The sequence below is a fragment of the Oncorhynchus clarkii genome, chromosome 5 (assembly GCF_045791955.1).
Source record: "Oncorhynchus clarkii lewisi isolate Uvic-CL-2024 chromosome 5, UVic_Ocla_1.0, whole genome shotgun sequence".
Taxonomy (NCBI): Eukaryota; Metazoa; Chordata; class Actinopteri; order Salmoniformes; family Salmonidae; genus Oncorhynchus; species Oncorhynchus clarkii.
In genome coordinates, this window is record NC_092151.1 from 50,421,015 (window position 1) to 50,447,735 (window position 26,721).

A 26,721-nucleotide genomic window follows, 5' to 3' on the forward strand; every position below is an offset into this window, starting at 1 on the left:
TGTAGTTAGTCCACAATATTAACCTAAAAAAACAGTGAAAAGACGGAAGCCTGTACAACAACAAAAAAATATTCCAAAATATGTATCCTGTTTATAATAAGGAACTAAAGTACAGCTGCAAAAAATGTGTCAAAGAAATTAACTTTATGTCCTGAGCTTTCCAAGATGACGCCGGAAGACATGGCAGACGTGTTACGGGCACCCAACTATTTGTGGCATGTGGGTTTTTTTTTCGCAACTTACTTTACACAATGTTTCCGCCACCATATCTTATGGCAAAAAAAAAGAGCTTCTGGATTTCAGGACAGTGATCACTCACCTCGGTTTAGACAAAGATTTTTTCTTCAACAAGCAGGACGCACAGGGTGTACTTCAGACACCCGACAAGGCCGAAATCCCTGTCATTGGCAAGAGAAAGAGACGCAGGTATAAAGGACACAGGGCGGGGTGCCACGTAAGGATCCCCAACGGCGAGTAGGAAATCTGCCATTACCATCAATATTACTTGCCAACGTACAATCATTGAACAATTAGACGAGGTATGATCACAAATATCCTACCAACGGGACATCAAAAACTGTAATATCTTATGTTTCACCGAATTGTGGCTGAATGACAACATGGAAAACATTCAGCTGGCGGGGTATACGCTGCACCGGCTAGATAAAACAGCACACAGGAGAAGGGGTGCACGAAATCTAAGGAAGTCTCTAGATTTTGCTCACCTGGAGGAGAGTATCTCATGATAAGTTGCAGACCACACTATTTTCCAAGAGAGTTTATTAAAAAAATGAGTGGCTGTTTATTTACCACCACAGAGGGAAGCTGGCACTAAGACCGCACGGAGTCAGCTGTATAAGGAAAAAAGCAAACAGGAAACCGCTCACCCAGAGGCGGCGCTCCTAGTGGCCGGGGACTTAAATGCAGGGAAACTTAAAACAGTTGTCGCCAATTTCTAATAGCATGTTAAATGCGCAAGCAAAAAAAAATTATGGTTCACCTTTACTCCACACAGAGACACGTACAAACCCCTATCGCGCCCTCTATTTGGCAAATCTGACCATAATTCTATGCACCCGATTCCTGCTTACAAACAAAAATTCATGCAGAAAGCACAAGTGAATCAGTCTATAAAAAAGTGGTCAAATGAAGCAGATGCTAAACTACAGGACTGTTTTGATAATACAGACTGGAATATGTTCTGGGATTCTTCCGATGGCATTGAGGAATACACCACATCAGTCACTGGCTTTATCAATAAGTGCATTGAGGCTGTACGTACATACCCCAACTAGAAGCCATGGATTACAGGCAACATCCGCACTGAGCTAAAGGATAGAGCTGCCGCTTTCAAGGAGCAGGACTCTAACCCGGAAGCTTATAAGAAATCCCCCTATGCCCTCTGACTAATCATCAAACAGGCTAAGCGCCAATACAGGACTACGGTTGAATCGGCTCCGAAGCTCGTCGGTTGAGGCAGGGCTTGCAAACTATTAAAGACTACAAAGGGATGCATGCTTCTATGCTCGCTTTGAGGCAAGCAACACTGACGCATGCATGAGAACATCAGCTGTTCAGGACGACTGTGTGATAACACTCTCCGTAGCCAACGTGAGTAAGACCTTTAAATGGGGCAACATTCACAAGACCGCTGGCCCAGTCAGATTACCAAGACGTGTGCTCCGGACATGTGCTGACCAACTGGCAGGTGTCTTCACTGACATTTTCAACATGTCCCTGATTGAGTCTGTAATACCAACATGTTTCAAGCAGACCACCATAGTCCCTGTGTCCCTGTAAGCTCCCTAAATGACTGCACTCACGTCCATAGCCATGAAGTGCTTTGAAAGGCTGGTAATGGCTCACATTAACACCATTATCCCAGAAACCCTAGACACACTCCAATTTGCATACTGCACCAGCAGATCCACAGATGATGCAATCTCTATTGCACTCCACACTGCCCTTTCCCACCTGGACAAAAGGAACACCTACGTGAGAATACTATTAATTGACTATAGCTCAGCATTCAATACCATAGTACCCTCAAAACTCATCATTAAGCTAAGGATCCTGGGACTAAAACACCTCAAAATGCAACTGGATCCTGGCATTCCTGACGGGCCGCCCCCAGGTGGTGAGAGTAAGTAGCAACACATCTGCCACGCTGATCCTCAACACTGGAGCCTCATGGGCCTCATCAGTCCCCTCCTGTACTCCCTCGTCACCCACGACTGCATGGCCAGGCACGACTCCAACACCATCATTAAGTTTGCAGACGACAACAGTGGTAGGCCTGATAACGGACAACAACGAGACAGCCTATAGGGAGGAGTTCAGAGAGCTGGCCGTGTGGTGGAGAATAACAGCCTATCCCTCAACGTAATCAAGACAAAGGAGATGATTGTGGACTACAGGAAAAGGAGGACCGAGCACGCCCCCATTTTCATCGACGGGGCTGTAATGGCAGGTTGAGAGCTTCAAGTTCCTTGGTGTCCACATCAACAAACTAGAACGGTCCAAACACATCAAGACAGTCGTGAAGAGGGCACCACAAAACCTATTCCCCCTCAGGAGACTGAAAAGATTTGGAATGGGTGCTCAGATCCTCAGAAGGTTCTACAGCTGCAACATCGAGAGCATCCTGACTGGTTGCGTCACTGCCTGGTACGGCAACTGCTCGGCCTCCGACCGTGTCAGAAGAAGGCCCTAAAAATTGTCAAAGACCTCAGCCACCCCAGTCATAGACTGTCCTCTCTGCTACCGCATGGCAGGTGGTACCGGAGCGCCAAGTCTAGGACCAAAAGGCTTCTCAACAGATTTTACCCCCAAGCAATAAGACTCCTGAACATCAAATGGCTACCAGGACGGTAGCCTTATTTTACCAGGAAAGTTGTCTGAGAAGGGGGGATGGAGGGAGGAGGAATGAATGAGCTAATTGTAAGCTGGGGATGATTAGGTGGCCATGATGGTATGATGTCCAGGACACCGGGGTTAACATCCCTACTCTTACGATAAGTGCCATGGGATCTTTAGTGACCACAGAGTCAGGACACCCGTTTAATGTCCCACCCAAAAGACGTCACCCTACACAGGGCAATGACCACAATCACTGCCCTGAGGCATTGGGATAATTTTTTTTAGACCAGAGGAAAGGGTGCCACCAACTGGCCCTCCAACACCACATCCAGCAGCATCTGGTCTCCCATCCAGGGACTGACCAGGACCAACCCTGCTTAGCTTCAGAAGCAAGCCAGCAGTTGGATGCAGGGTGGAATGCTGCTTGAATAATTGTTTATTTAAGACTGCAAATATTTTACAATCCAGGAGTGCAAAGCTCTTAGAGACTTACCCAGAAAGACTCACAGCTGTAATTGCTACCAAAGATGATTCTAACATGTATTGACTCAGGGGTGTGAATACTTATCTAATGAAGATATTTGTGAAAAATAAAACTGTTATAATTTCTCTTCCACTTTGACTGAGTATTTTGTGTAGATAGTTGACAAAAAAAAAATTATTCATTTTAATCCCACTTTGTAACAAAATGTTTTAAAAAGTCAAAGAGGTGTGAATACTTTCTGAAGGCACTGTGGGCTTAAACCTGTTATTTCAGGAGTGCCAAGCACTGACAAAGACTTTACTATAGGTGTATAAGACCAGGGTCACATTCATGATTAATGGGAGAGAAACTTACAGTACTCTCAACTAGAGGGCGACCGATTAAGATTCAACGCCGATACCGATTATTGGAGGACCAAAAAAGCCGATACCGATTATTGGAGGACCAAAAAAGCCGATACCGATTAATCGGCCAATTTTTATTTTTTTATTTGTGATAATGACAATTACAACAATACTGAATGAACACTTATTTTAACTTAATATAATATATCAATAAAATCAACTTAGTCTCAAGTAAATAATGAAACATGTTCAATTTGGTTTAAATAATGCAAAAACAAAGTGTTGGAGAAGAAAGTAAAAGTGCAATATGTGCTATGTAAGAAAGCTAACGTTTCAGTTCCTTGCTCAGAACATGAGAACATGTGAAAGCTGGTGGTTCCTTTTAACACGAGTCTTCAATATTCCCAGGTAAGAAGTTTGAAGTTGTAGTTATTATAGGAATTATAGGACTATTTCCCTCTATACCATTTGTTTTTCATTAACCTTTGACTATTAGATGTTCTTATATGCACTTTAGTATTGCCAGTGTAACAGTATAGCTTCCGTCCCTCTCCTCGCTCCTCCCTGGACTCGAACCAGCAACACAACAGCCACCATCGAAGCAGCGTTACCCATGCAGAGCAAGGGGAACAACTACTAGAAGGCTCAGAGCGAGTGACGTTTGAAACGCTATTAGATCGCACTAACTAGCTAGCCATTTCACTTCGATTACACCAGCCTCATCTCGGGAGTTGATAGGCTTGAAGTTATAAACGCTGTTTGAATGAACGTTTATGCGCCTGCTTCTGCCTACCACCGCACAGTCAGATACTTAGATACTTGAATGCTCAGTCAGATTATATGCAATGCAGGACATGCTAGATAATATCTAGTAATATTATCAACCATGTGTAGTTAACTAGTGATTATGATTGATTGTTTTTTATAAGATAAGTTTAATGCTAGCTAGCAATTTACCTTGGCTTACTGCATTTGTGTAACAGGCAGTTAGGTCTCCTTGTGGAGTGCAACGAGAGAGAGGCAGGTCGTTATTCTGTTGGACTAGTTAACTGTAATGTTGCAAGATTGGATCCCCCGAGCTGACAAGGTGAAAATCTGTCGTTCCGCCCCTGAACGAGGCAGTTAACCCACCATTCCTAGGCCGTCATTGAAAATAAGAATCTTAACTGACTTGCCTAGTTAAATAAAGGTATTAAAAAATATATATTTTTATAAATAAATAAATAAAATCGGCGCACAAAAAGACAGATTTCCGATTGTTATGAAAACTTGAAATCGGCCCTAATTAATCTGCCATTACGATTAATCGGTCGACCTCTATTCTCAACATTGACAGTGAGATATACTTTAACCAGCAACCCTGGGGACAGTTGCACCAGTTGGGTGCATGCTTGGTCGGGCGTTGAGCTTCCGACTTTGGGATCAGAATTTACATCTATTGCACCAACCAACCAAAAATATGACTAGTCATAGCTAATTCCGGCGTCAGCAATGCACGTTCATGAGATTTGATGCTTCATAATGATGGTTGCTAGGCAGCGCCCATTACTAGGTTGTTACCACCTTTACCATATAAACTTTGCGAGGAATGTTCCATCACTTTGCAAAGCCCAACGCTACGCATGTACGTTTTCTTATTAACCACATCTGGATTAATCAATCAATAATTACTGTGGAAATGAATGACGAAAATATTGCAATAAAGTACGCAAATGCAATTAAAGCAATTTATCATATTGTTGCTTAATGAAACTCTTAGTCATCCAAACGTTTTAAATACTTTCAAGTCTAACTTTGTCACGAGCCGAATACAACAAGTGTACACAACCTTCCCGTGAAATGCTTACTTACAAGCCCATAACCAACAGTGCTGTTCAAGAAAGACTTATGAAAATATTTACCAAATAAACTAAAGTAAAAAAGAATAAAAAGTAACAATAAAATATCAAGGCTATATCCAGGGAGTGCCGGTAGAGTCAATGTGTGGTGGTACAGGCTAGTCGAGCAAAGGGTTGAAGTAACTATGCATAGATAAACAGCGAGTAGCAGCAGTGTACAAAACAAATGGGGGAGGTCAACGTAAATCGTCCGGTGGCCATTTGATTAATTGTTCAGCAGTCTTATGGCTTGGGGGTAGAAGCTGTTAAGGAGCCTAGACTTGGCACTCCAGTACCGCTTGCCATGCGGTAGCAGAGAAAGCAGTCTATGACTTGGGTGACTGGAGTCGCTGACCATTTTTTGGGCTTTCCTTTGACACTGCCTAGTATATAGGTCCTGGATGGAAGGAAGCTTGGCCCCAGTGATGTACTGGGCCGTACGCACTACCCTTTGTAGCGCCTTATGGTCAGATGCCGAGCAGTTGCCATACCAGGCAGGATGCTCTCGATGGTGCAGCTGTAGAACTTGAGGATCTGGAGACCCATGACTCATTTTCATTCTCCTGAGGGGGGGAGTGTTGTCATGCCCTCTTAATGACTGTCTTGATGTGTTTGGACCATAATAGTTTGTTGGTGATGTGGACTTCAAGAAACTTGAAACCCTCGACCCACTCCACTACAGCCCCGTCGATGTTAATGGGGGCCTGTTCGTCCCGCCTTTTTCTGTAGTCCACGATCAGCTCCTTTGTCTTGCTCACACTAGGGGGAGAGGTTATTGTCCTTGGCACCATACTGCCAGATCTCTGACCTCCTCCCTATAGGCTGTCTCATCGTTGTCGGTGATCAGTACACACCTCTGAGGGGGCCCCAGTGTTGAGGATCAGCATGGCAGACGTCTTGCTGCCTACCCTTATCACCATGGGGCAGCCCGTCAGGAAGTCCAGGATCCAGTTACAGAGGGAGGTTTTTAGACCCAGGGGAGGTTTTTAGACCCAGTTTGAAAATGTCAGTGAAGACACTTGCCAGTTGGTCCATGTATGCTTTGAGTACATGTCATGGTAATCCGTCTGGCCCAGCGGCTTTGTAAATGTTGACCTGTTTAAAGGTCTTGCTCACATCAGCTACCGAGAGCATTACCACACAGTCATCCAGAACAGCTGGTGCTCTCATGCATGCTTCAGTGATGCTTGCCTCGAAGCGAGCATTTAGCTTGTCTGGTAGGCTCGAATCACTAGGCAGCTCGTGCCTGGGTTTCCCTTTGTGGTCCATAAGAGAGTTTTCAAGCCCTGACACATCCGTGGAGTGTCAGAGCCGGTGTAGTAGGATTCAATCTTAATCCTGTATTGACGCTTTGCTTGTTTGATAGTTCGCCTGAGGGCATAGCGAGATTTCTTATAAGTGTCCGGATTAGTGTCCCGCTCCTTGAAAGCGGCAGCTCTAGCCTTTAGCTCGATGCGGATGTTACCTGTACTCCATGGCTTCTGGTACGGTCTCTGAGGGGACGATGTCGTCGATGCACTTATTGATGAAGCCGGTGACTGAGGTGGTATACTCCTCAATGCCATTGGACATATTCCAGTCTGTGCTAGTAAACCAGTTCTGTAGCGTAGCATCCACGTCATCTGACCACTTCCGTATTGAGCGAGTCACTGGTTTAGTTTTTGCTTGTAAGCAGGAATCAGGAGGATAGAATTATGGTCAGACTTGCCAAATGGAGGGCGGGGTAGAGCTTTGTATGCATCTCTGTGTGTGGAGTAAAGGTGGTCTAGAGTTTTTTCCCTCTGGTTCCTCTGATTTGTTTGCCTGCATTAAAGTCCCCGGCCACTAGGAGCACCACTTCTGGATGAGCATTTTCTTGTCTGCTTATGGCCTTATACAGTTTGTTGAGTGCGGTCTTAGTGCCAGCATCGGTTTGTGATGGTAAATAGATGGCTACGAATAATATAGATGAGAACAATTGGTAGATAGTGTGGTCTACAGCTTATCATAAGGTACTCGAGACTTCTTTAGTATTAGACATTGCGCACCAGCCGTTATTGACAAGTAGACACACCCCCACCCCTCGTCTTGCCAGACGTAGCTTCTCTGTCCTGCCGGTGCATGGAAAATCGCGCCAGATCTATTTTCCCTGCCGTCGTTTAGTCACTACTCAAAGAAACATAAGATACTACAGTTTTTAATGTCCCGTCGGTAGGATAATCTTGATCGTAGGTCATCAATTTTATTTTCCAATGATTGCACTTTGGCCAATAGAACGGGTGGCAGTGGGGGTTTACTCGCTCGTCTACGAATTCTCAAAAGGTAGCCTGACCTTCGCCTCCTTTTTATCTGTCTTTTCTTCACACAAATTACAGGGATTTGGGCATGTTCCCGAGAAAGCAGTATATCCTTTGCATCGGACTCGTTAAAGGAAAAAGCTTCTTCCAGTTTGAGGTGAGTAATCACTGTTCTGATGTCCAGAAGTTATTTTCAGTCATAAAAATAGCAGCAATATTATGTACAAAATAAGTTACAAAAAATGCAAAAAACTAACAAAATAGCACAGTCGGTTAGGAGCACATAAAACATCAGCCATCCTCTCCGGCGCCATTCTACTAAAGCAATAGCCATGTGTGGTCAACTATAATTTCAGCACCGCTATGATTGGGACAGCGTTATAGCGCTGCTTTGAAACAAGCCTGTGGACTCATCTAGTTTGTTCGTCTAACAGTTATCAGGACATTTTGCAAGAATGTTATAGCCTAAAAGCCCTGGTCTTTTAATCAATGTCATTTTGATTCACCGAATCTGTCTGGTTATTTGATCTCTGGCTGGGCAAATAAGTGGAGGCAGCTCCTCTATTAGTTTGCTAATATCTGAGCAGACACATTCGGCATGCTATAATATAGCATAAATCAAGTGTATTATTTTGCTAATGACTTGTGCTTAGGCAACTCAAAAAGCCCACGGAGTTTGTGAAATATGAACACGAGACTCGCATCCTTTCGAAAATATAGATTGCTATTATTTTCTGTGCATGAAGATTCCAATTTAACACCACACGCCTGCTCCCTACAAGGTGTAGAATCAACGCCTAGGTATAGGTTGTATTAGTGTTAACGCCCAGGTGGTGCAACAGATTTAATTTTTAGGTCCAACGTAGAGCACATTTTACATTGGACATAGATTTACAAACCACTTACAATCAACTGGTGCAACCAGCTCCTGGTGTTGCAAGCACATAACCTACTGAGCAATGGAACATTGAAGAATGGAACATTGTGAATTTTGAGATGCAGACTTACCACTCTCCTGACAGTCATCGTCCAGGCCATCGTACAGGCCGGAGATGGTCGTCACGGCTGTGTACACACAGTAGAGGTCAGAGCTCAGCCTGTCTGCCATGCTCTCCTCGTAGCTGTGACACCCGCGCAGCTGCCCCACCATCTGGCCAATCAAATCTTTGCAGATCCCCGGCAGGGTGGAATCTAATGAGCTGGGGTGCAGCGAGGGCGTTTTGGCCACACCTATCAGACCTGGAATAGAGACAGACAAGTAGGCCAATATAATTACATGGAATATAAAGGAAACTCCACGTGGACTACGAGAGCTATAACTGTAGGCCTACAGTAGCTTGCGAAATTATTCACCCCTTTGGCATTTTTCCTATTTTGCTGCCTTACAACCTGGAAATAAAATCTATATTTGGGGGTTTGTATCATTTGATTTACACAACACGCATACCATTTTGAAGATGCAAAATATGTTTTGTGAAACAAACAAGAAATAAGACAAAAAAACAGAAAACTTGAGCGTGCATAACTGTTCACCCCCCAAAGTCAATACCTTTTGCAGCAATTACAGCTGCAAGTCTCTTGGGGTATGCCTCTATAAGCGTGGCACATCTAGCCACTGGGATTTTTGTCCATTCTTCAAGGCAAAACTGCTCCAGCTCCTTCAAGTTGGATGGGTTCCGCTGGTGTACAGCAATCTTTAAGTCATACCACAGATTCTCAATTGGATTGAGGTCTGGGCTTTGACTAGGCCATTCCAAGTCATTTAAATGTTTCCCCTTAAACCACTCGAGTGTGGCTTTAGCAGTATGCTTAGGGTCATTGTCCTGCTGGAAGGTGAACCTCTGTACCAGTGTCAAATCTCGAAGACTGAAACAGGTTTCCCTCAAGAATTTCCCTGTATTTAGCGCCATCCATCATTCCGTCAATTCTGACCAGTTTCCCAGTCCCTGCCGATGAAAAACATCCCCACAGCATGATGCTGCCACCACCATACTTCACGGTGAGGATGGCGGGGTGATGAGAGGTGTTGGGTTTGCCCCAGACAGTGTTTTCCTTGATGGCCAAAAAGCTCAATTTTAGTCTCATCTGACCAGAGTACCTTCTTCCATATGTTTGGGGAGCCTCCCACATGCCTTTTGACGAACACCCCTTATTGTTCAAAGTTTCAGATATTGTTTTATAACCCAACCCTGATCTGTACTTCTCCACAACTTTGTCCCTGACCTGTTTGGAGAGCTCCTTGAGCTTCATGGTGCCCCTTGCTTGGTGGTAGCCCTTGATTAGTGGTGTTGCAGAGACTGGGGCCTTTTGGAACAGGTGTATATATACTGAGATCATGTGACAGATCATGTGACACTTAAATAAAGTCCACCTGTGCGAAATCTAACTAATTATGTGACGTCTGAAGGTAATTGGTTGCACCAGCTAGGGGCTTCATAGCAAAGGGGGTGAATACATATGCACACACCACTTTTCAGTTTTTGATATTTTAGAATTTTTTTAAACAAGTTATTTTTTGCATTTCACTTCACCCATTTGGACTATTTTGTGTATGTCCATGACATAAAATCAATTTTAATTGCAGGTTGTAATGCAACAAAATAGGAAAAATGCCAAGGGGGGTGAAAACTTTTGCAAGGCACTGTATTTTTATTTGACACCTAATGTTATATCATTCTTTCATTTCTATATACGGTAGCCTGGAAAAGAAACTAAAAGTACTTTAGTGTCTTACACACACAGGACCGCACAACACAACACACATACCAGAGGACTGTGAGGTGTTACTGTTACGAAGGCTTTGAATAGGGTGCACTCGGATTTCGTAGAGACGCCCTGAAATCCTCCTGCTCTTCAACAGGCTTCTGCTCCTATAATGGTGGGGAACAAAAAACAAAAAACACACGACTAATGTGTCTTGGAAAGGATTTCAACAGTCTAACACAGCATTGCCCCAACTTTCACTGATGTGAAAGCAAATTAATGTCTGATAGGCACCACGCACCAGCTACATTTCATTCACCTATCCTGTTATCATATCAGTGCAGATGAAGGAGAGGAGACAGGAGCAGAGGAGGAGAGGCCATTTAAAATAATTGAGAGTCAAACATTGGTTGGCAGAATGTGAGTGTTCTCTCGGGCAGCGTCCCGATTACCCACACTTTGTACACTCCCGTCAATGGTGAATTCCCTCCAGCTAAGGCTTTCAGAAAATCCAAAGCTTTTTAAATCCATGACGGGGAGTGAACACTTTGGGAAAAGCAGGGCTACGGGAGCCCGAGACACACACACAGCCAGACCGACAAAGATAAACAGGGCACTAGCTGTGGCTGCTAGTGGGTTCAGGGTAGACTCCAGAGGATTCAGGTGAGAGTGAGTAGCGAGAGAGACCGAGATGGTTTTCATGTTTCTTTTGGCATCCTCTCCTTCACTGCAGGCACCACCAGGCCCATAAACATAGCCAACAAAAAAAATAGCGTGGGGGAAAAAAGTTGCCGCGAGGGGAAAAATTAGGGAAATGTTTCTGTGTGGTTATTTCACACTGAGGTGAAGAAAAATTATACATTGAACTTCCAGGATGTGCCAAGTAGTAAATCAACAGAGTGGAAATATCAATACGAGCGCTGTAGAAGAAAAAAAATACCCAACACGTTCCATATGTTCAACGAATGATAGTTTTCTATGTTCACTCAAGTGAGCTCAAAAACACGGTTTTCCACATTCATCATATTCAACTTAGTTCTGACACATTTTTGCATGCGAGTTCAATTGAGGAGAATAGAGAGAAAGAGTAGAGACTAGGTTTGTGTCCCAAAATGGCACCCTATTCTGTACATAGTGCACTATTGTTGACCACAGCCCCATAGGGCCTGGTCAATAGTAGTGTACTATATAGAGAATAGGGTGCCTTTTGGGATGCACATTAGAAATGACCTTCTGCGTGAGAAGGAGGAGGCGGTTGAGGAAGCCGATATATCTTGCTCCCACTCATCATTGGGGTCGTAAAACACGTCGTCATCTTTACAGGCGCTGCTGTCCCCCTGGGGAAGGAGAATAAATGACTGCTCAGTTTAACCCCAGACTCATTTATTCAGCTTAAATGAGAAATTACAGGAACGGAGGATGCCCCTCATGCATAAACAAGCGTTTTGTAAATTAGGTGTGCACCGGCAAAATCTACAAAGGGCAGACTGACTGTTCCACTGGTTGAGTGCGAGACAAAAAGGGTGGGAGAATGCAGTCTAAATCGACTAGATAGTGGTATGATAACTACCAACTAGATTAACCAAAAATGCACCCAACACAGCTCTTTAAATTCAGATGGACAACATATGCATTAGTAGCAAGGAATAACTCAAATGACTGTTACTGACCTGGTCGAGTTCTCTCATGGCAGCCAGGTTGCTCTGGAATTTCTCCAGACTCCAGAAGGTGGAGATGCCCAGTTTGGTGTTCTGCACCTGGACCTGCAGCTCTCCCTTTCCCCCTCCGCCCTCCTTCCCAGACCCCTCGTGTCTAAAAACAAAGTGAAGATTGAGATTAATCGAAAAAGGAAGAGAAAGTGATGACAAGGATTGATATATAATGCAGGGCTTTCTAAGAAAGAGACCTTGGACTCAATGAGACCCCACCCTGCCCAAATAAAGGTTAAATAAATTAAATAAAACAAGATAATTTCCTGATAGATGGATCTACAGTAAGATCTCAATATGCAGCAAAACAAAGGACTATTTCATGTAAATATTTCATATAGATTCTCTCCACTCGTACCTGCTGAAAACTGTGTTCTTCATGAGTTTGCCACTGATCTTGTTGGCTTCCTCGATCATCAGAGACAACTTCATGGTGTCCCACTGTGGAGGGACTTAAGACAACAGACCACAGAGCATTAGTGTATTTCCTAGGGACAAAACGAAAACAAACAGAACCAAACTGGGAGGGATGTACCCGAGTTTGTCCAATAGAAACTCTCGTTTCCTTTGCAAAAAAAAGTTTTTCTACAGTTTGCTATGGTGTGGACTAATGAATACACACCAGGTCATCAGAACTGTAACTAGCTACAACACTAGAACCATGCTGTGACGTAATGGAAACGACACTTATCTTTACAACACAGCGCTAGCTATTAGTTTCGGTCCGTTTCCTCGTGAATACAACCCAAAGATGAAAATTCCCAACAATGGTTTACCAATTTTCAGAGTCTGGCTTCCTTTCTGCGCCACTTTCCTTTGCATCTCCTCAAGGTCTTTGCCGATCTTCCTCTTCTCTGCCTCGAGGGCCTCCACCACCTTGGCCTGTCGGACACCGTGATCGGCCATGGCCTGCCGTGTGGCCTGGGCCTCCATGTGGAGGCGGAGACGTGTCTTGTGCGTGTCCACTTCTTGCTCCAGCTCCACCTTGGCAAACTGCAGCTCCTCCATCTTGGAGACCACCCGCTGCTGGTCCATCTCTTGACACCGCTTCCTTTCGCTCTCCTCCTCCTGGGGGAAGGAAAGCACCATTGTCAATGAGTAAAAGGTCTTACAGGCCTAATGCAGTCGTTTTATGTATCAAATCATTTCTGTGTAACAATTAAGTACATTACTGTAATAGATTTCCATGAAAAGAGGGCAAAAATAGCTTTTTAGCAAAAAACTATTTCTCAAGCAAGAATTTTGCTAGGGCTGTCTGGGAGTGGTCTGAGTAGGGGAAACTGAAAACTAGCTGTTATTTGTTGAAAGTTAATAGTCTATTAACCAATTTACCGCATGGTGATGTCACCACAGAAATCTGGAACCTGTGCAGATTGCATTTTCAAAACAGCATAAAAGGATTATAGAAGGATCCAGACACTTTTTTTTGCAATTTCACTTGTTTTTGAGAAACGGAAAAGCGCATAGAGATTTGGTTGTTAAAAAGCAAACTTCTCAGGTTACACCGTTGTAGGACTACAAAATGTTACACCATTGTAGGACCACCTAACCTTTAAAATCAAGTAAAGTACATGGTCAGGTAAAAAAAAAAAAAACACAAGGCCAGATGGAAACATCAAAATTTGTCTGTAAACTTTCCAAATGTCGACAAGGTGGGATCTTTTTGGGTCTGTAAAATGTATTATGCTAGAAATGGCGTAATGTATGCGCAAATATTGATATAATAACCATCATATTGAAATAAACTTGAGTCACGTGATTATATGTTCTGTGGTCCGCCCACTACGACTCAGGAAAGCATGTAGGTTATTAAGCTACAGATGAACTTCACAGGGTGGTGAAAGTGCACGAGGAGCTTGATGCTCCTTTCAATTAAATATCAAGGGTCTTATTCTGGTGACATGATCGATGCTTGGCTGCTGTTTGACAAATACAAAATTATCCCACTCTTAATAATCTCATCATGTAGGCAGCCTACTCGAATTGTATCTGCAAGCTGTTCGCTATGTAACGCAACATGTGGGAAAACCATCATTACAGTTGAAAATGCAATAGAAACCCAATTAACTTGTATTTTTTGTTCAGTACATGGGAATTTAAGCACAAAAGAAATTGTGTGCATTAACGTCATCACGTACAGCCTTTTGTCTAGAGATTGAAACATCTCCGGCGCGAAAATGGGTATCTAGACCCAGGGTCGAGACCTCGACCCCGCCCTGTGCAACTGGATCCTGGACTTTCTGACGGGCCGCACCCAGGTGAAGGTAGGAAACAACTACACCCCACTGATCCTCAACACTGGGGGCCCACAAGTGTGCGTTCTTAGCCCCCTCCTGTACTCCCTGTTCACCCATGACTGTGTGGCCATGCACACTTCCAACTCAATCATCAAGTTTGCAGACGACACTACAGTGGTAGGCTTGATTACCAACAACGACAAGGCCTACAGGGAGGTGGCGAGGGCCCTCGGAGTGTGGTGTCAGGAAAATAACCTCTCACTCAACAAAACAAAGGAGATGATCGTGGACTTCAGGAAACAGCAGAGGGAGCACCCCCCCATCCACATCGACGGTAGAGTAGTGGAGAAGGTGGAAAGTTAAGTTCCTCCGCGTACACATCACAGACAAACTGAAAAGGTCCACCCACACAGACAGCGTGGTGAAAAAGACGCAACAGCGCCTCTTCAACCTCAGGAGGCTGAAGAAATTTGTCTTGTCACCTAAAACACTCAAACTTTTACAGATGCACAATCGAGAGCATCCTGTCGGGCTGTATCACCGCCTGGTACGGCAACTGCACCGCCCTCAACCGCAAGGCTCTCCAGAGGGTAGTGCCATCTGCACAACGCATCACCGGGGGCAAACTACCTGCTCTACCGCACCAGATGTCACAGAAAGGCCAAAAAGATCATCAAGGACAACAACCACCCGAGCCACTGCCTGTTCACCCCGCAATCATCCAGAAGGCGAGGTCAGTACAGGTGCATCAAAGATGGGACCGAGAGACTGAAAAACAACTTCTATCTCAAGGCCATCAGACTGTTCAACAGCCATCACTAACAGAGAGGCTGTTGCCAACATACTGACTCAAATCTCTGGCCACTTTAATTAATGGACTTAATAAAGGTTTCACCAGTCACTTTAATAATGTTTACATATTATATTACTCATCTCATATGTATATACTGTATTCTATACCATCTACTGCCTCTCGCCTATGCTGCACGGCCATCGCTCATCCATATATTTATATGTACATATTCTTATTCATCCCTTTACATTGTGTGTATAAGGTAGTTGTTGTGAATTTGTTAGATTACTTGTTAGATATTACCGCATTGTCAGAACTAGAAGAACAAGCATTTCGCAACACTCGCATTAACATCTGCTAACCATGTGTATGTGACCAATAAAATTGTATATTGTTTTTGCTGATTATTTTTTACATTCGCATTCAAATCTGTCAGCAATTGGAGCAGATGACCACAAAACAGTACACTGAATGACTGACTACAAAATGTTACACCGTTGCAGGGTTTTTTCTGGATCAAAATGGGACTTAGGCGCTGGGCGTGGCCAACGGCGCAGTCGCAAACCGGAAATTTCTGAGGAGCTCCTCTTGAAAATGTAAAGATTAAGAGTTGGACCGAGAAAACACTTAAGCGGCCCACCTGATACTTTTCTATGCAGAAAAAACCCTGCCGTGGTATCCCTATGACTACAAAATGTTACACCGAGTGACTATGCCGGATAAGTAGCCAACACTTGTGGTACATCTGATTTAGCTGGTCATTGGTCAATTCAGTAGCCCTGACATTACACCGTTACACTAAATGACTCACTTTATACAAGACAGTGAAGACACCATGATACTTTACATAAGGTTTGATGTGAACATGAAGGCAGTGGCCGAGATTTGTCAGTGTTTTCATTCACACATTAGTCCTACATGTGCGTAAAGCCATGGTTGGCGTACCAGTTCTCTCTCCAGGGCTTTGATCCTGTTCTCATACTGAGTCTTCTGGTCAGACAGCTCCTTCTGGGCCATCTCTTTGGCCACCTGGATCCCCTGCATCATCTCCTCTTTGGCCTTTAGCCTGGCCTCCTCGATCTCCTCTTCCAGTCTAGATAGAAACAAAATGGCCTCCTAGTTGCATTAACAAGTTTTCGAACAAGTGCAGTATTGCATCATCGATGTGATCATCTAAAAATATTTTCACCCATACGCATGGGACTTTCCGTTATTCACATTGACGTGTGACAGGAATCATATCGCAACCGTTTCTGAATCTTGTGGTCGACTCACTGCGCTCTTTGCCCGGAGAGCAGCTCATTTTTGGCAAACTCAAAGTCCTTATGGCCATCGCCGTCGCCCGTCCAGCATGACACGCGTTTCCCAGACTGCACCTCTGCCGGGTGGTTGAAGCGGAAGTAATGGTCGCCGCCCAGGATCACCCTGTCACCCTAGAAACCACAGAGATATATAAAAAATATTTTTTAAACGTGAGTGATTCATGATTGAGCTCACAGTCAGGTTTCTAATATTGTACCTTTTGCTTTTTATTATTCATCGTATGTGTGTACACAATACGTACATGATGCAGGACAGTGATCTCAGATACCAGGTTCCCGTTGACAAAGGTCTTGGCGTTTTCTATGGGGATGATGCTGACTTCACCATTCACATTGGAAATTACACTGGAAAGGAACAGTTTAGTCAATTCTAGCCATAACGCAACTGAAACCATACAAGAATGACATCAAAAGGACACTGGAATAGAGGTGTTTCCTATTAAATAACCTGGAGAAGAAAGAAAAAAATCTACAGACAGAAGGACCAACAGGTCAGGAACGACGACAAAATTACACTGGAATAAAGTTATTTCATGTCAAACAAACATTAAAATATAAGCAAGTGACAGACGGGACTCATTAGTAGGCTATACGAGGCTATGGTACGATTGTTTTTCCCATGTGTAACTCGGCGTTGTTTTTGTCACACTGCTTTGCTTTACCTTGGCCAAGTTGCAGTTGTAAATGAGAACTTGTTCTCAACTGGCCTACCTAGTTAAATAAAAGGTGAAATAAAACATTTCACTGGTCATCCCCAAAGCCAACACTCCATTTGGCCGCCTTTCCTTCCAGTTCTCTGCTGCCAATGACTGGAACGAATTGCAAAAAAAGAAAATCACTGAAGTTGGAGACATATCCCCCTCACTAACTTTAAGCATCAGCTGTTAGAGAAGCTTACCGATCGCTGCAGCTGTACACAGCCCATCTGTAAATAGCCCATCCAACCAACTATCTACCTCATCCCCATATTTGTTTTTCTGCTCTTTTGCATACCAGTATTTCTACTTGCACATCCTCACCTGCACATATAACTCCAGTGTAAATTGCTAAATTGTAATTACTTTGCCACTATTGGCCTATTTATTGCCTTACCTACTTGCTTCATTTGCACTCACTGTATACAGATTTTCTATTGTGTTATTGACTGTACGTTTGTTTATCCCATGTGTAACTCTGTGGTGTTGTTTTTGTCGCACTGCTTTGCTTTATCTTGGCCAGGTCGCAGTTGTAAATGAGAACTTGTTCTCAACTGGCCTACCTGGTTAAATAAAGATAAATACATGTTTTAAATGGTGCTTCCCCTTTTTAAAAGACGCTATTTAAAACCAAAGAGGCGGGTCGGTTCTCCTCACCAGTGGTGGTCTGCGATAAGGGCCCCAGACAGCTGGATGTCGTGGGCGGACTCTGACTTGTGCTGGCCGACCTTGGTCTGTCCCTCCTTAATCATGTATAACAGCATCTCTGACAGCTGCGGGTCCTCGTTCAGGTTTACCAGGTTGGGCAGCCGGTTGTCCACCTTAAACGTGATGCCCGCTTTCTGAGAGGGAGAGGGAAGCAGACAAATATAGGAAGGAATTGACTTTGAAAAAATGTACAATAAACAATGTTTTTAATAAAAAGTGTTAAAAATATATTAAGGATAATTCTTGCTGAAACCCTCATATTAAACACCAATGGTATTCACTAAGCTGGTATATATAGCATAACAGCTTTTTCATTATTATTTGATTATTTTACGAGATAAGGCCACAGAGGGCCAGAGATAATTACAGACATCTGTGATAATCTGAAGTACACAAAAAGGCCACAAGATGTCATCTGATGAAATTAAAACATGAAAGTTAGCAAAATTCTGGTACTTTACTGTTAACTTAAAAAGTTTTGAGTAATATACCCTCCCTTTGCAACCCTAGTAATGAAGCTAAAGGTCATTTTCCACTTACAACCAACTAAAACTGACCTGTAATTCTTTGGTTTCCTCAAGTTTGCGTTTCTCTGCCTGCTCCAGCTTCTCTCTCCACGCTCTGACAAGAGGTAAAGGAATCAGATTAAAGTAACAAACCAAGACTAAAACAGTTGTTCGGACCCATTTTCATATTTTGCTACCTAGATCAGACCCTCTCTGGTACTAGTGCCTAAGGCGTGTGGAGGTTGTATGGTGGTCACCTGTGGGCCTCGGCCATCTCCCTCTCCTGCTGGGTTAGCTGGCTCTTCAGAGCTAAGATCTCCTGCTGGAAGAGGTTAATTTTCTCCGGCTCGATGCCCTGAGAGCTCATTTGAGCAGCCCGCAGCTTCTCCACCTCAGCTTTCAGCTCTAGTAAACAAAGACACAAACGACATTGTTTGTTAAATTGCCAACAAAACAGAAAAGTGAGGAGCCAGTTTGTATGAGTTTTTGTTCATAACAATCACATGTATGATGTCAAAAGACAACTTATTCTTGCAACCTACCCTTTAATACACATAATATGGTGATACACCACAGAAGGTAGATGGTCTCAATCTCTGCACTGTTTCCCCTTCCGTGGTCAAATAAAGTATTTGCAAATGTGGCGCAGCTATCTCCTTTCAATAATACCTGCATGACAGTTGACTTAGCCCCCGTGTAAAGTGACAGTGTATAAATATGTCCCGAAGGCAAGGTTAGAGCCGGGCTACCTAATTCAATCTGGTGATGGATAGATAGGAAAAATAGAGCGAGAAAGACAGAGTTGGGTGGTGGCATGGCGAGGGAGAGCGAGGCTGACCTCTTATGAGCTTGGCGTTGGTGTCCTCGTTGACCTTGGCCACGTTGATGATCATGCGGGCCTGCTTGGCGTACCGCAGCGTGCTCAAACTCTCCTCCACATTGCTGCCCGCCGGGCTCAGGGTGGCGATCATGGCCGTCTTGGAGTTTCCACCCAGGCTCTCCTTCAGCAGCCTGGACACACGGGCGACACAAACAACATTCAGTTTACCTCTCGACAAAACTACTTACTTCACAAACTGACTTTACCAACCTCTCGCAATTTCATAAGGATATCTTGTACAGGTAGTGGCATTGCCAACAACATAAAACAATGATCTTATCCCCACATAGTTAATCCATGTTAAATATTACCAATGTTTCTATTGAGGAATCTAAACCTCAATATCTCCTCCTTCTCATTAGTTTCAAAAGCTTGATGAAATATGTTTGTAGTTTACAATACTGTGGTGTGGCAAGGTAAGGGTCGATTCCATTTCAATTAAATCTCTAACTTGATAATGGAATTCAGCCCATCCCAATTGTTTGTATAACAAGCATTCAACTCTTTAGCCTGTCAGTGAAGTTTCTCTTACTCACCATGTGAGCACAGAGTCCCTATAGGGAGTGAAAACCTTCCTCTTGGTCTGGGCCTGCTCTGACAAGGCAGAGATCACCTTCCCCAGGGTCAGCAGCGACTTGTTGATGCTGGCACCCTCCTGAGATACAGGGGAATAGGATACAGTTAGGCTGGATGGATTTGATAGAGAGAACAGATTGGCTCCAATTTGACTGGTTTTGAACTTTGTAAAAAATAAATGACAAATAGTGGGAAATGTCTTTCCGAGGAAATTCACTTCCTAATATAGGATAGGCTATATTTTACGCTTCGACATTGACTGGAAATAAATATTGATAACACATTTGTCTATGCCTGCAAATCGTCTTTCTCTCGTTGTTGCGCCTATGGCCCATGTGCGTCTCAATTAAATAGCCTGAAGGCTATATGCATAGGCGGAAAAGCACAACCTAGTTGTACAGTCGTGGCCAAAAGTTGAGAATGACACAAATATGAATTTCCACAAAGTTTGCTGCTTCAGTGTCTTTAGATATTTTTGTCAGATGTTACTATGGAGTACTGAAGTATAATTACAAGCATTTCATAAGTGTCAAAGGCTTTTATTGACAATTACATGAAGTTGATGCAAAGAGTCGATATTTGCAGTGTTGACCCTTATTTTTCAAGACCTCTGCAATACGCCCTGGCATGCTGTCAATTAACTTCTGGGCCACATCCTGACTGAAGGCAGCCCATTCTTGCATAATCAATGCTTGGAGTTTCTCAGAATTTGTGGAGTTTTGTTTGTCCACCCGCCTCTTGAGGATTGACCACAAGTTCTCAATGGGATTAAGGTCTGGGGAGTTTCCTGGCCATGGACCCAAAATATCGATGTTTTGTTCCCCGAGCCGCTTAGTTATCACTTTTGCCTTACGGCAAGGTGCTCCATCATCCTGGAAAAGGCCTTGTTCGTCACCAAACTGTTCCTGGATGGTTGGGAGAAGTTGCTCTCGGAGGACGTGTTGGTACCATTCTTTATTCATGGCGGTGTTCTTAGGCAAAATTGTGAGTGAGCCGACTCCCTTGGCTGAGAAGCAACCCCACACATGAATGGTCTCAGGATGCTTTACTGTTGGCATGACACAGGACTGATGGTAGCGCTCACCTTGTCTTCTCTGGACAAGCTTTTTTCCGGATGCCCCAAACAATGGGAAAGGGGATTCATCAAAGAAAATGACTTTACCCCAGTCCTCAGCAATCCAATCCCTGTACCTTCTGCAGAATATCAGTCTATCCCTGATGTTTTTCCTGTAGAGAAGTGGCTTCTTTGCTGCCTTTCTTGACACCAGGCCATCCTCCAAAGGTCTCCGCCTCACTGTGCGTGCAGATGCACTCACACCTGCCTGCTGCCATTCCTGAGCAAGCTCTGTCCTGGTGGTGCCCCGATCCCGCAGCGGAATCAACTTTAGGAGACGGTCCTGGTGCTTGCTGGACTTTCTTGGGCGCCCTGAAGCCTTCTTCACAACATTTGAACCGCTCTCCTTGAAGTTCTTGATGATGCGATAAATGGTTGATTTTAAGGTGCAATCTTACTGGCAGCAATATCCTTGCCTGTGAAGCCCTTTTTTGTGCAAAGCAATGATGTGTTTCCTTGCAGGTAACCACGGTTGACAGAGGAAGAACAATGATTCCAAGCACTACACTCCTTTTGAAGCTTCCAGTCTGTTATTCAAACTCAATCAGCATGACAGAGTGATCTCTAGCCATGTCAACACTCACACCTGTGTTAACGAGAGAATCACTGACATGATGTCAGCTGGTCCTTTTGTGGCAGGGCTGAAATGCAGTGGAAATGTTTTGGGGGGATTCAGTTCATTTGCATGGAAAAGAGGGACTTTGCAATTAATTGCAATTCATCTGATCACTCTTCATAACATTCTGGAGTATATGAAAACTGCCATCATACAAACTGAGGCAGCAAACCTTGTGAACATTTATATGTGTGTCATTCTCAAAACGTTTGCCCAAGGCTGTATATTCAAGGAAATTAACTTCCTAAACATATGATAGCTAGGCTATAATTAGGCTCCGACATTGACTGGAAATAAATATTTATAACACATTTATTTTACTGTGTGCAAATCGTCCCGCTCATAAAAGTCAATCAAAAAGTATATTGAGTCAAGTGCAAATGTCCGCTCTCCTATTTTATTTCACTCAAACCTTCGGGTTCAGGCCGTCGGGTTCAGAACCAGTTCTTGCAGGAGCGGGTGGGAGTCGGACAAGAAATCAGCGAGAGCGAGATGAAGAAATCAAGTCCAACTACCAGTGCTTACCCTGAGGCGGTCTCCACTGGTCTGGGCTGAGGAGCAGCGTTCGCTGCCGGCCAAGTCCACCAGGTTGATCCTGCTGGTGATCCTGTGGTCATGTTCTTCCCCTTCCACAAACTCAGTCTACACAGACAAAGGGAGAACAGTCACACACACACAAAACATACAAGTAACTGACAAAATAATGGAAACACTTGAGTAAATGAGGGATACAAAGTAGGTGTTAATTAAGCAATTAACATTCCATCATGCTTAGGGTGATATATAAAAATGCTGGGCATGCCATTAGTTTAGCTACTAAGGTCCCATAGGATGACCATGCTTCCAGCCACAGGGCAAGAACAGTCTCTGAATGGTTTGATGAGCGTGAAAATTATGTAAACCATATGCCATGGAAGTCTCAGTCACCAGATCTCAACCCAATTGCACACTTATGGGAGTCTCTGGAGCGACGCCTGAGTGTTTTCCACCTCCAAACACAAAACATCAAATGATGGAATTTCTTGTGGAAGAATGATGTCGTATCCTTCCAATAGAGTTCCAGACACTTGTAGAATCTATGCCAAGGTGCATCGAAGCTGTTTTGGATTGTGGTTGCCTTATTAAGACCCTTTATGTTTGTGTTTCCTTTATTTTGGCAGTTAGCTGTATGTGTGTATTCAAACAGAAAAGGAGATGAGCGACACACAAATGAAACAAATGTGCATAAAAACAGAAACACGAAGAACCACAAACACAAAGGACACAAGACAAACAGACCCAGATCGTCATCAGAAGAAACAAATAATTGGTCATCAGTGGGTGGATAATATGCATTTAGATGCACAAAGTAACGCTAACAGCATACACACACAAAGAGACAGGGCGGGGAGTTCACCTTGGTCTGTGTCATAACCAGAGTAAATACGGAGTGGGATCGGGAGCTCTTGTCGTTCATGCCCGTGGCTGCAGTGGCTCGCTGCTTGTTCCCAAGCTCCAGCCAACCCTGGTAAGAGTGTGTATTCACCACACATTTATTGAGCAGTGTTCAAAAGTGGTAAGAGCTCGCTACATATCATGGACGGGTTCAGCAGGACACGTTTTGGAACGTTCAGATAGAAATATGCCATGCCTTTCTGTCATGTAGAGTAAGGGATCACGTCAGCTCTATTAATAGCATTTATTGTGGTTTTTTAACCCCTTTTTTCTCCCCAATTTCGTGGTATCCAATTGGTAGTTACAGTCATGTCTCATCGCTGCAACTCCCGTATGGACTCGGGAGAGGCAAAGGTCGAGAGCGGTGTGTCGTCCAAAACACAAACGAACACAAGGCTCACTTACACCGGAAGCCAGCCGCTTACACTGTCGCAGCCAGCCGCTTACACTGGCAACAGTGTAAGCGTGCACTGCGCCCGGCCCGCCACAGGAGTCGCTAGTGCGCGATGGGACATGGACATCCCTGCCGGCCAAACCCTCCCCTAGCCTGGACAACGCTGGGCCAATTGTGTGCCGCCCCATTGGTCTCCCGGTCGCGGTCGGCTGCGACAGAGCCTGGACTCAAACCCAGTGCCTTAAACCACTGCGCCACTCGGAGGCCATTAATGGCATTTCTATCTGCAACGTTCAACAATGTTTGGCAACTGAACGTGGCCCAGTGTTAAGAAATTGTGTCTGCAAAGCAACTTACCTGAATGTCCGCATAGGAGCTCACCACGTTTCTGTGAGCAAACATATAGTCAGTGAGTGAATCCATAAGACTAGCAATCCATCATTACATTTAACAAGATAAGAATGGAAAGAGTAAGTTTGCTCACGTTGTCAGCTCAGCAACGTAAGGCCCGTTGACTGGATGTTCCCTCACCCTTAACTACAAAAACAGAGCATTTGGTCATTACTAAGCTCATTGATGTAAAATGGCATTGAGAAACAACACAGATCATAGGGCCATTCAATAGAAATGTCAGGATTGAAATGTCATGTTTCAATTCATATCGGTTATCTTTAGGGAGTTTGTCCTACTCACAGGCCACCTCTTTTGGTTTTGTTCATTCCTGGCAATGAGCAGGTCATGGATTTTCTCATTGTACACCTCAAAGTAGCTCATCTCCAGATGACATGTAACCTGTAATACATCGACAGCCACATAAAAATGCATTGCATGATAACTGAACAGAGTCAACAATATGTGCAACTTGGTAGGAATATTATCTGAATTAATAGCTAATAGGGTACCTCCTGATTATCAACCACAGACAGCCTAGAGAAGAGCTCCTCGCAGAATCTTGGTGTTACACCTGCTTCTTCCCCAACACCCATCATACTGCAGGAGAGTAACAGAAGAACATATAGTCCAATTGAACATATGGATGCAACCACAGTTTACATGGCTTGCGGCACAAAGGAACATTACATTAGACCAGGGTTTCCTAATCTTAGCCCTGGGTGCACGTTTTGGTTTTTGCCCTAGCACTACACAGCCGATTCAAATAACAAACTAATCTTCAAGCTTTGATTGTTTGATTCAGCTGTGTAGTGCTAGGGCAAAAACCAAAACATGCACCCAGGTGGGGGCCCAGGACCGAATTTGGGAAACCTTGCATTAGAACCAATACATTATACGATTTGAGTGTTTCTTCAAGTTGTGGGAGTGAGCCTTACGTGTAAGACTTCCCAGATCCAGTTTGGCCATATGCAAACAGACAGGTGTTGAAGCCCTCAAAGGCCCTCTCCAGAAGTGGCTTTGCTAGTTTTTCATACACCGTCTGCTGGCTGGCAAAGCCGGGGTCGCTTTTGTCGACGGAACAGAAGGAGAAGTCATACGTGAAGGAGTAGCTCTGCTTGGTGTCTGGATGTTGGACAAGAGTCTCCTGGTTATCCATGAAGATCACCTGCAATGCTTTCTCAGTCTTCTCCCTGAATATGAATGAAAGGCAGATATTTCATTGTCATTATTTAAGTCACTATTTATGGATAACTGTAGAAACAAATTAGTAGAATACAAGTTCAAAGACAGCAATATTTATTCCAAACAATAGAAATGTCATTAAGAGCTGGCTGAATGCAATTTTAATTAACAATTCATCACAAGCAGATGCTACGTATTTATACCTGGTGTTGAATGGCCTCATTCTGACCGCAACTGTCACGGCACTGTTCTCCATTTTCAGGGTACCCTGTTCGTGCTTTAGCATCGCACTGGGTGGGAGTAAAAGCTCGGTGGAGAAGGTAGGCGCAGGAGTCGAGGACCTAGCCATGGTCAGGTCGCCATGGGTTGAGTACTTTCTCACCTGCCCGGGCGTCAAGTTGGAGGTCACGTTTGCTCTTTGACTACTGACCAGAAACTTGTTAGTATGGGGAGTTGCAACAGGCTTTGCAGCTTCCACAGTCACCTGTGCGTGTGTCTTCGGCCTCTCTAGGCCTACCGTTTTTACTGCCACCACTTTTGGGATCTCTTTCCCAGCCAACCTCTCAAAGGCATCCTTCTTTGCTGTGATTTTCTCGAATGGAGTCATTTTTGTGGGTGTTGAAAAAGTTCTGGTATGATCCTCAGGTTTTGTCACATCTACTTTACCCGGGGCTGCTGGCTGTTTTGGTACAAATAGTTTGACTCCTTTAGAAGGAGTGTTTAAAAGATGAACAGCTTCTCTTGATTTACTTCTAGATGAGCTGTCCCTCAGACTGAATGACCGCAATACAACTGTACTAACAGGCGTTCGAGGGTTTGATTCAGAGAGAACTTTGTAATGATGAGAGTCGGTACCGCTGACCCAGTGTTGTCTCGAGCTCTCTGTTGCTTTGCTGGTGTCATTACTTGCGCTTTTGTCAATTGAACCTGTCCTGGTTCTGCGTTGCAACGTGAGTCTTTTCTCGGGTACCGGTGTCCTATTCTGAGTGATTTCCATTGTATTTTCACTCATCACAGTGTCGCCGTTCGTACCCGTTTTCCTCTGTAGAGTGAGACGACCTCGACCGGGGGTGCCATTCCTCTGACCTCCGGTTTTTGACAGTGCAGAGTTCAAATAGGTCGTGTTTATCTCCTTGGTTTTATCCAATGTCAATAATTTAGTATCGTCCCCTTTGATCATTCCTCGCGCAGCTTTTTGGTCTTTCGTGTCAGGAACCCTTGATGTCAAGAAATTGTCATAAAAGGCGGTGTGCTTTTTTGCTGATGTCGAATATAAAGACATGGCTGAGTTTATTTAAAAAATAATAATAAATGTATTACAATCTTTCGTCAATTCCAAAAGAAAAATGTTACCAACGTTATCTGTAGACAAATCAATGAAAGTGCACATCTTCCCCTGCAAAATGTTTAAAGTTAACGTTAGTTGTATTAAGAAATTGATCATTCGGACATGAGCTGACTAGACAACAATGCATGCGGTTTTATTTGGTCGTTTAGTTGGTGTACGACGTTAGCTTAGCTAGCTAAATTAGCCAGCTAACGTTAGCTAACTGTCCATAACACATTGCAAAGCTGAAAATGATAATCTGATCAGTTTAATAAGTAAACGTTAATATAAT

At 43.9% G+C, this 26,721-nt stretch overlaps 1 protein-coding gene across 1 annotated transcript in view; it reads right to left on the minus strand.

Moving 5' to 3' along the window:
• The window catches only part of LOC139408960 (kinesin family member 14), a 51,914-nt gene extending 25,530 nt beyond the window's left edge, over nt 1-26,384 (minus strand). Inside the window, exons 1-22 of the mRNA XM_071153490.1 lie at nt 25,306-26,384; nt 24,856-25,110; nt 24,430-24,517; nt 24,221-24,319; nt 24,012-24,064; nt 23,885-23,915; nt 23,096-23,203; nt 22,225-22,341; nt 19,930-20,048; nt 19,352-19,524; nt 18,771-18,918; nt 18,565-18,628; nt 17,957-18,141; nt 16,847-16,949; nt 16,558-16,715; nt 16,228-16,375; nt 13,029-13,320; nt 12,611-12,704; nt 12,214-12,355; nt 11,774-11,880; nt 10,607-10,710; nt 8,849-9,079 (exon numbers count right to left, since the gene is read on the minus strand). Coding sequence (XP_071009591.1) covers nt 8,849-9,079; nt 10,607-10,710; nt 11,774-11,880; nt 12,214-12,355; nt 12,611-12,704; nt 13,029-13,320; nt 16,228-16,375; nt 16,558-16,715; nt 16,847-16,949; nt 17,957-18,141; nt 18,565-18,628; nt 18,771-18,918; nt 19,352-19,524; nt 19,930-20,048; nt 22,225-22,341; nt 23,096-23,203; nt 23,885-23,915; nt 24,012-24,064; nt 24,221-24,319; nt 24,430-24,517; nt 24,856-25,110; nt 25,306-26,384 — 3,898 coding nt within the window. The remainder of the gene's footprint in view (nt 1-8,848; nt 9,080-10,606; nt 10,711-11,773; nt 11,881-12,213; nt 12,356-12,610; nt 12,705-13,028; nt 13,321-16,227; nt 16,376-16,557; nt 16,716-16,846; nt 16,950-17,956; nt 18,142-18,564; nt 18,629-18,770; nt 18,919-19,351; nt 19,525-19,929; nt 20,049-22,224; nt 22,342-23,095; nt 23,204-23,884; nt 23,916-24,011; nt 24,065-24,220; nt 24,320-24,429; nt 24,518-24,855; nt 25,111-25,305) is intronic.
• Nucleotides 26,385-26,721: the final 337 nt, after the last annotated feature.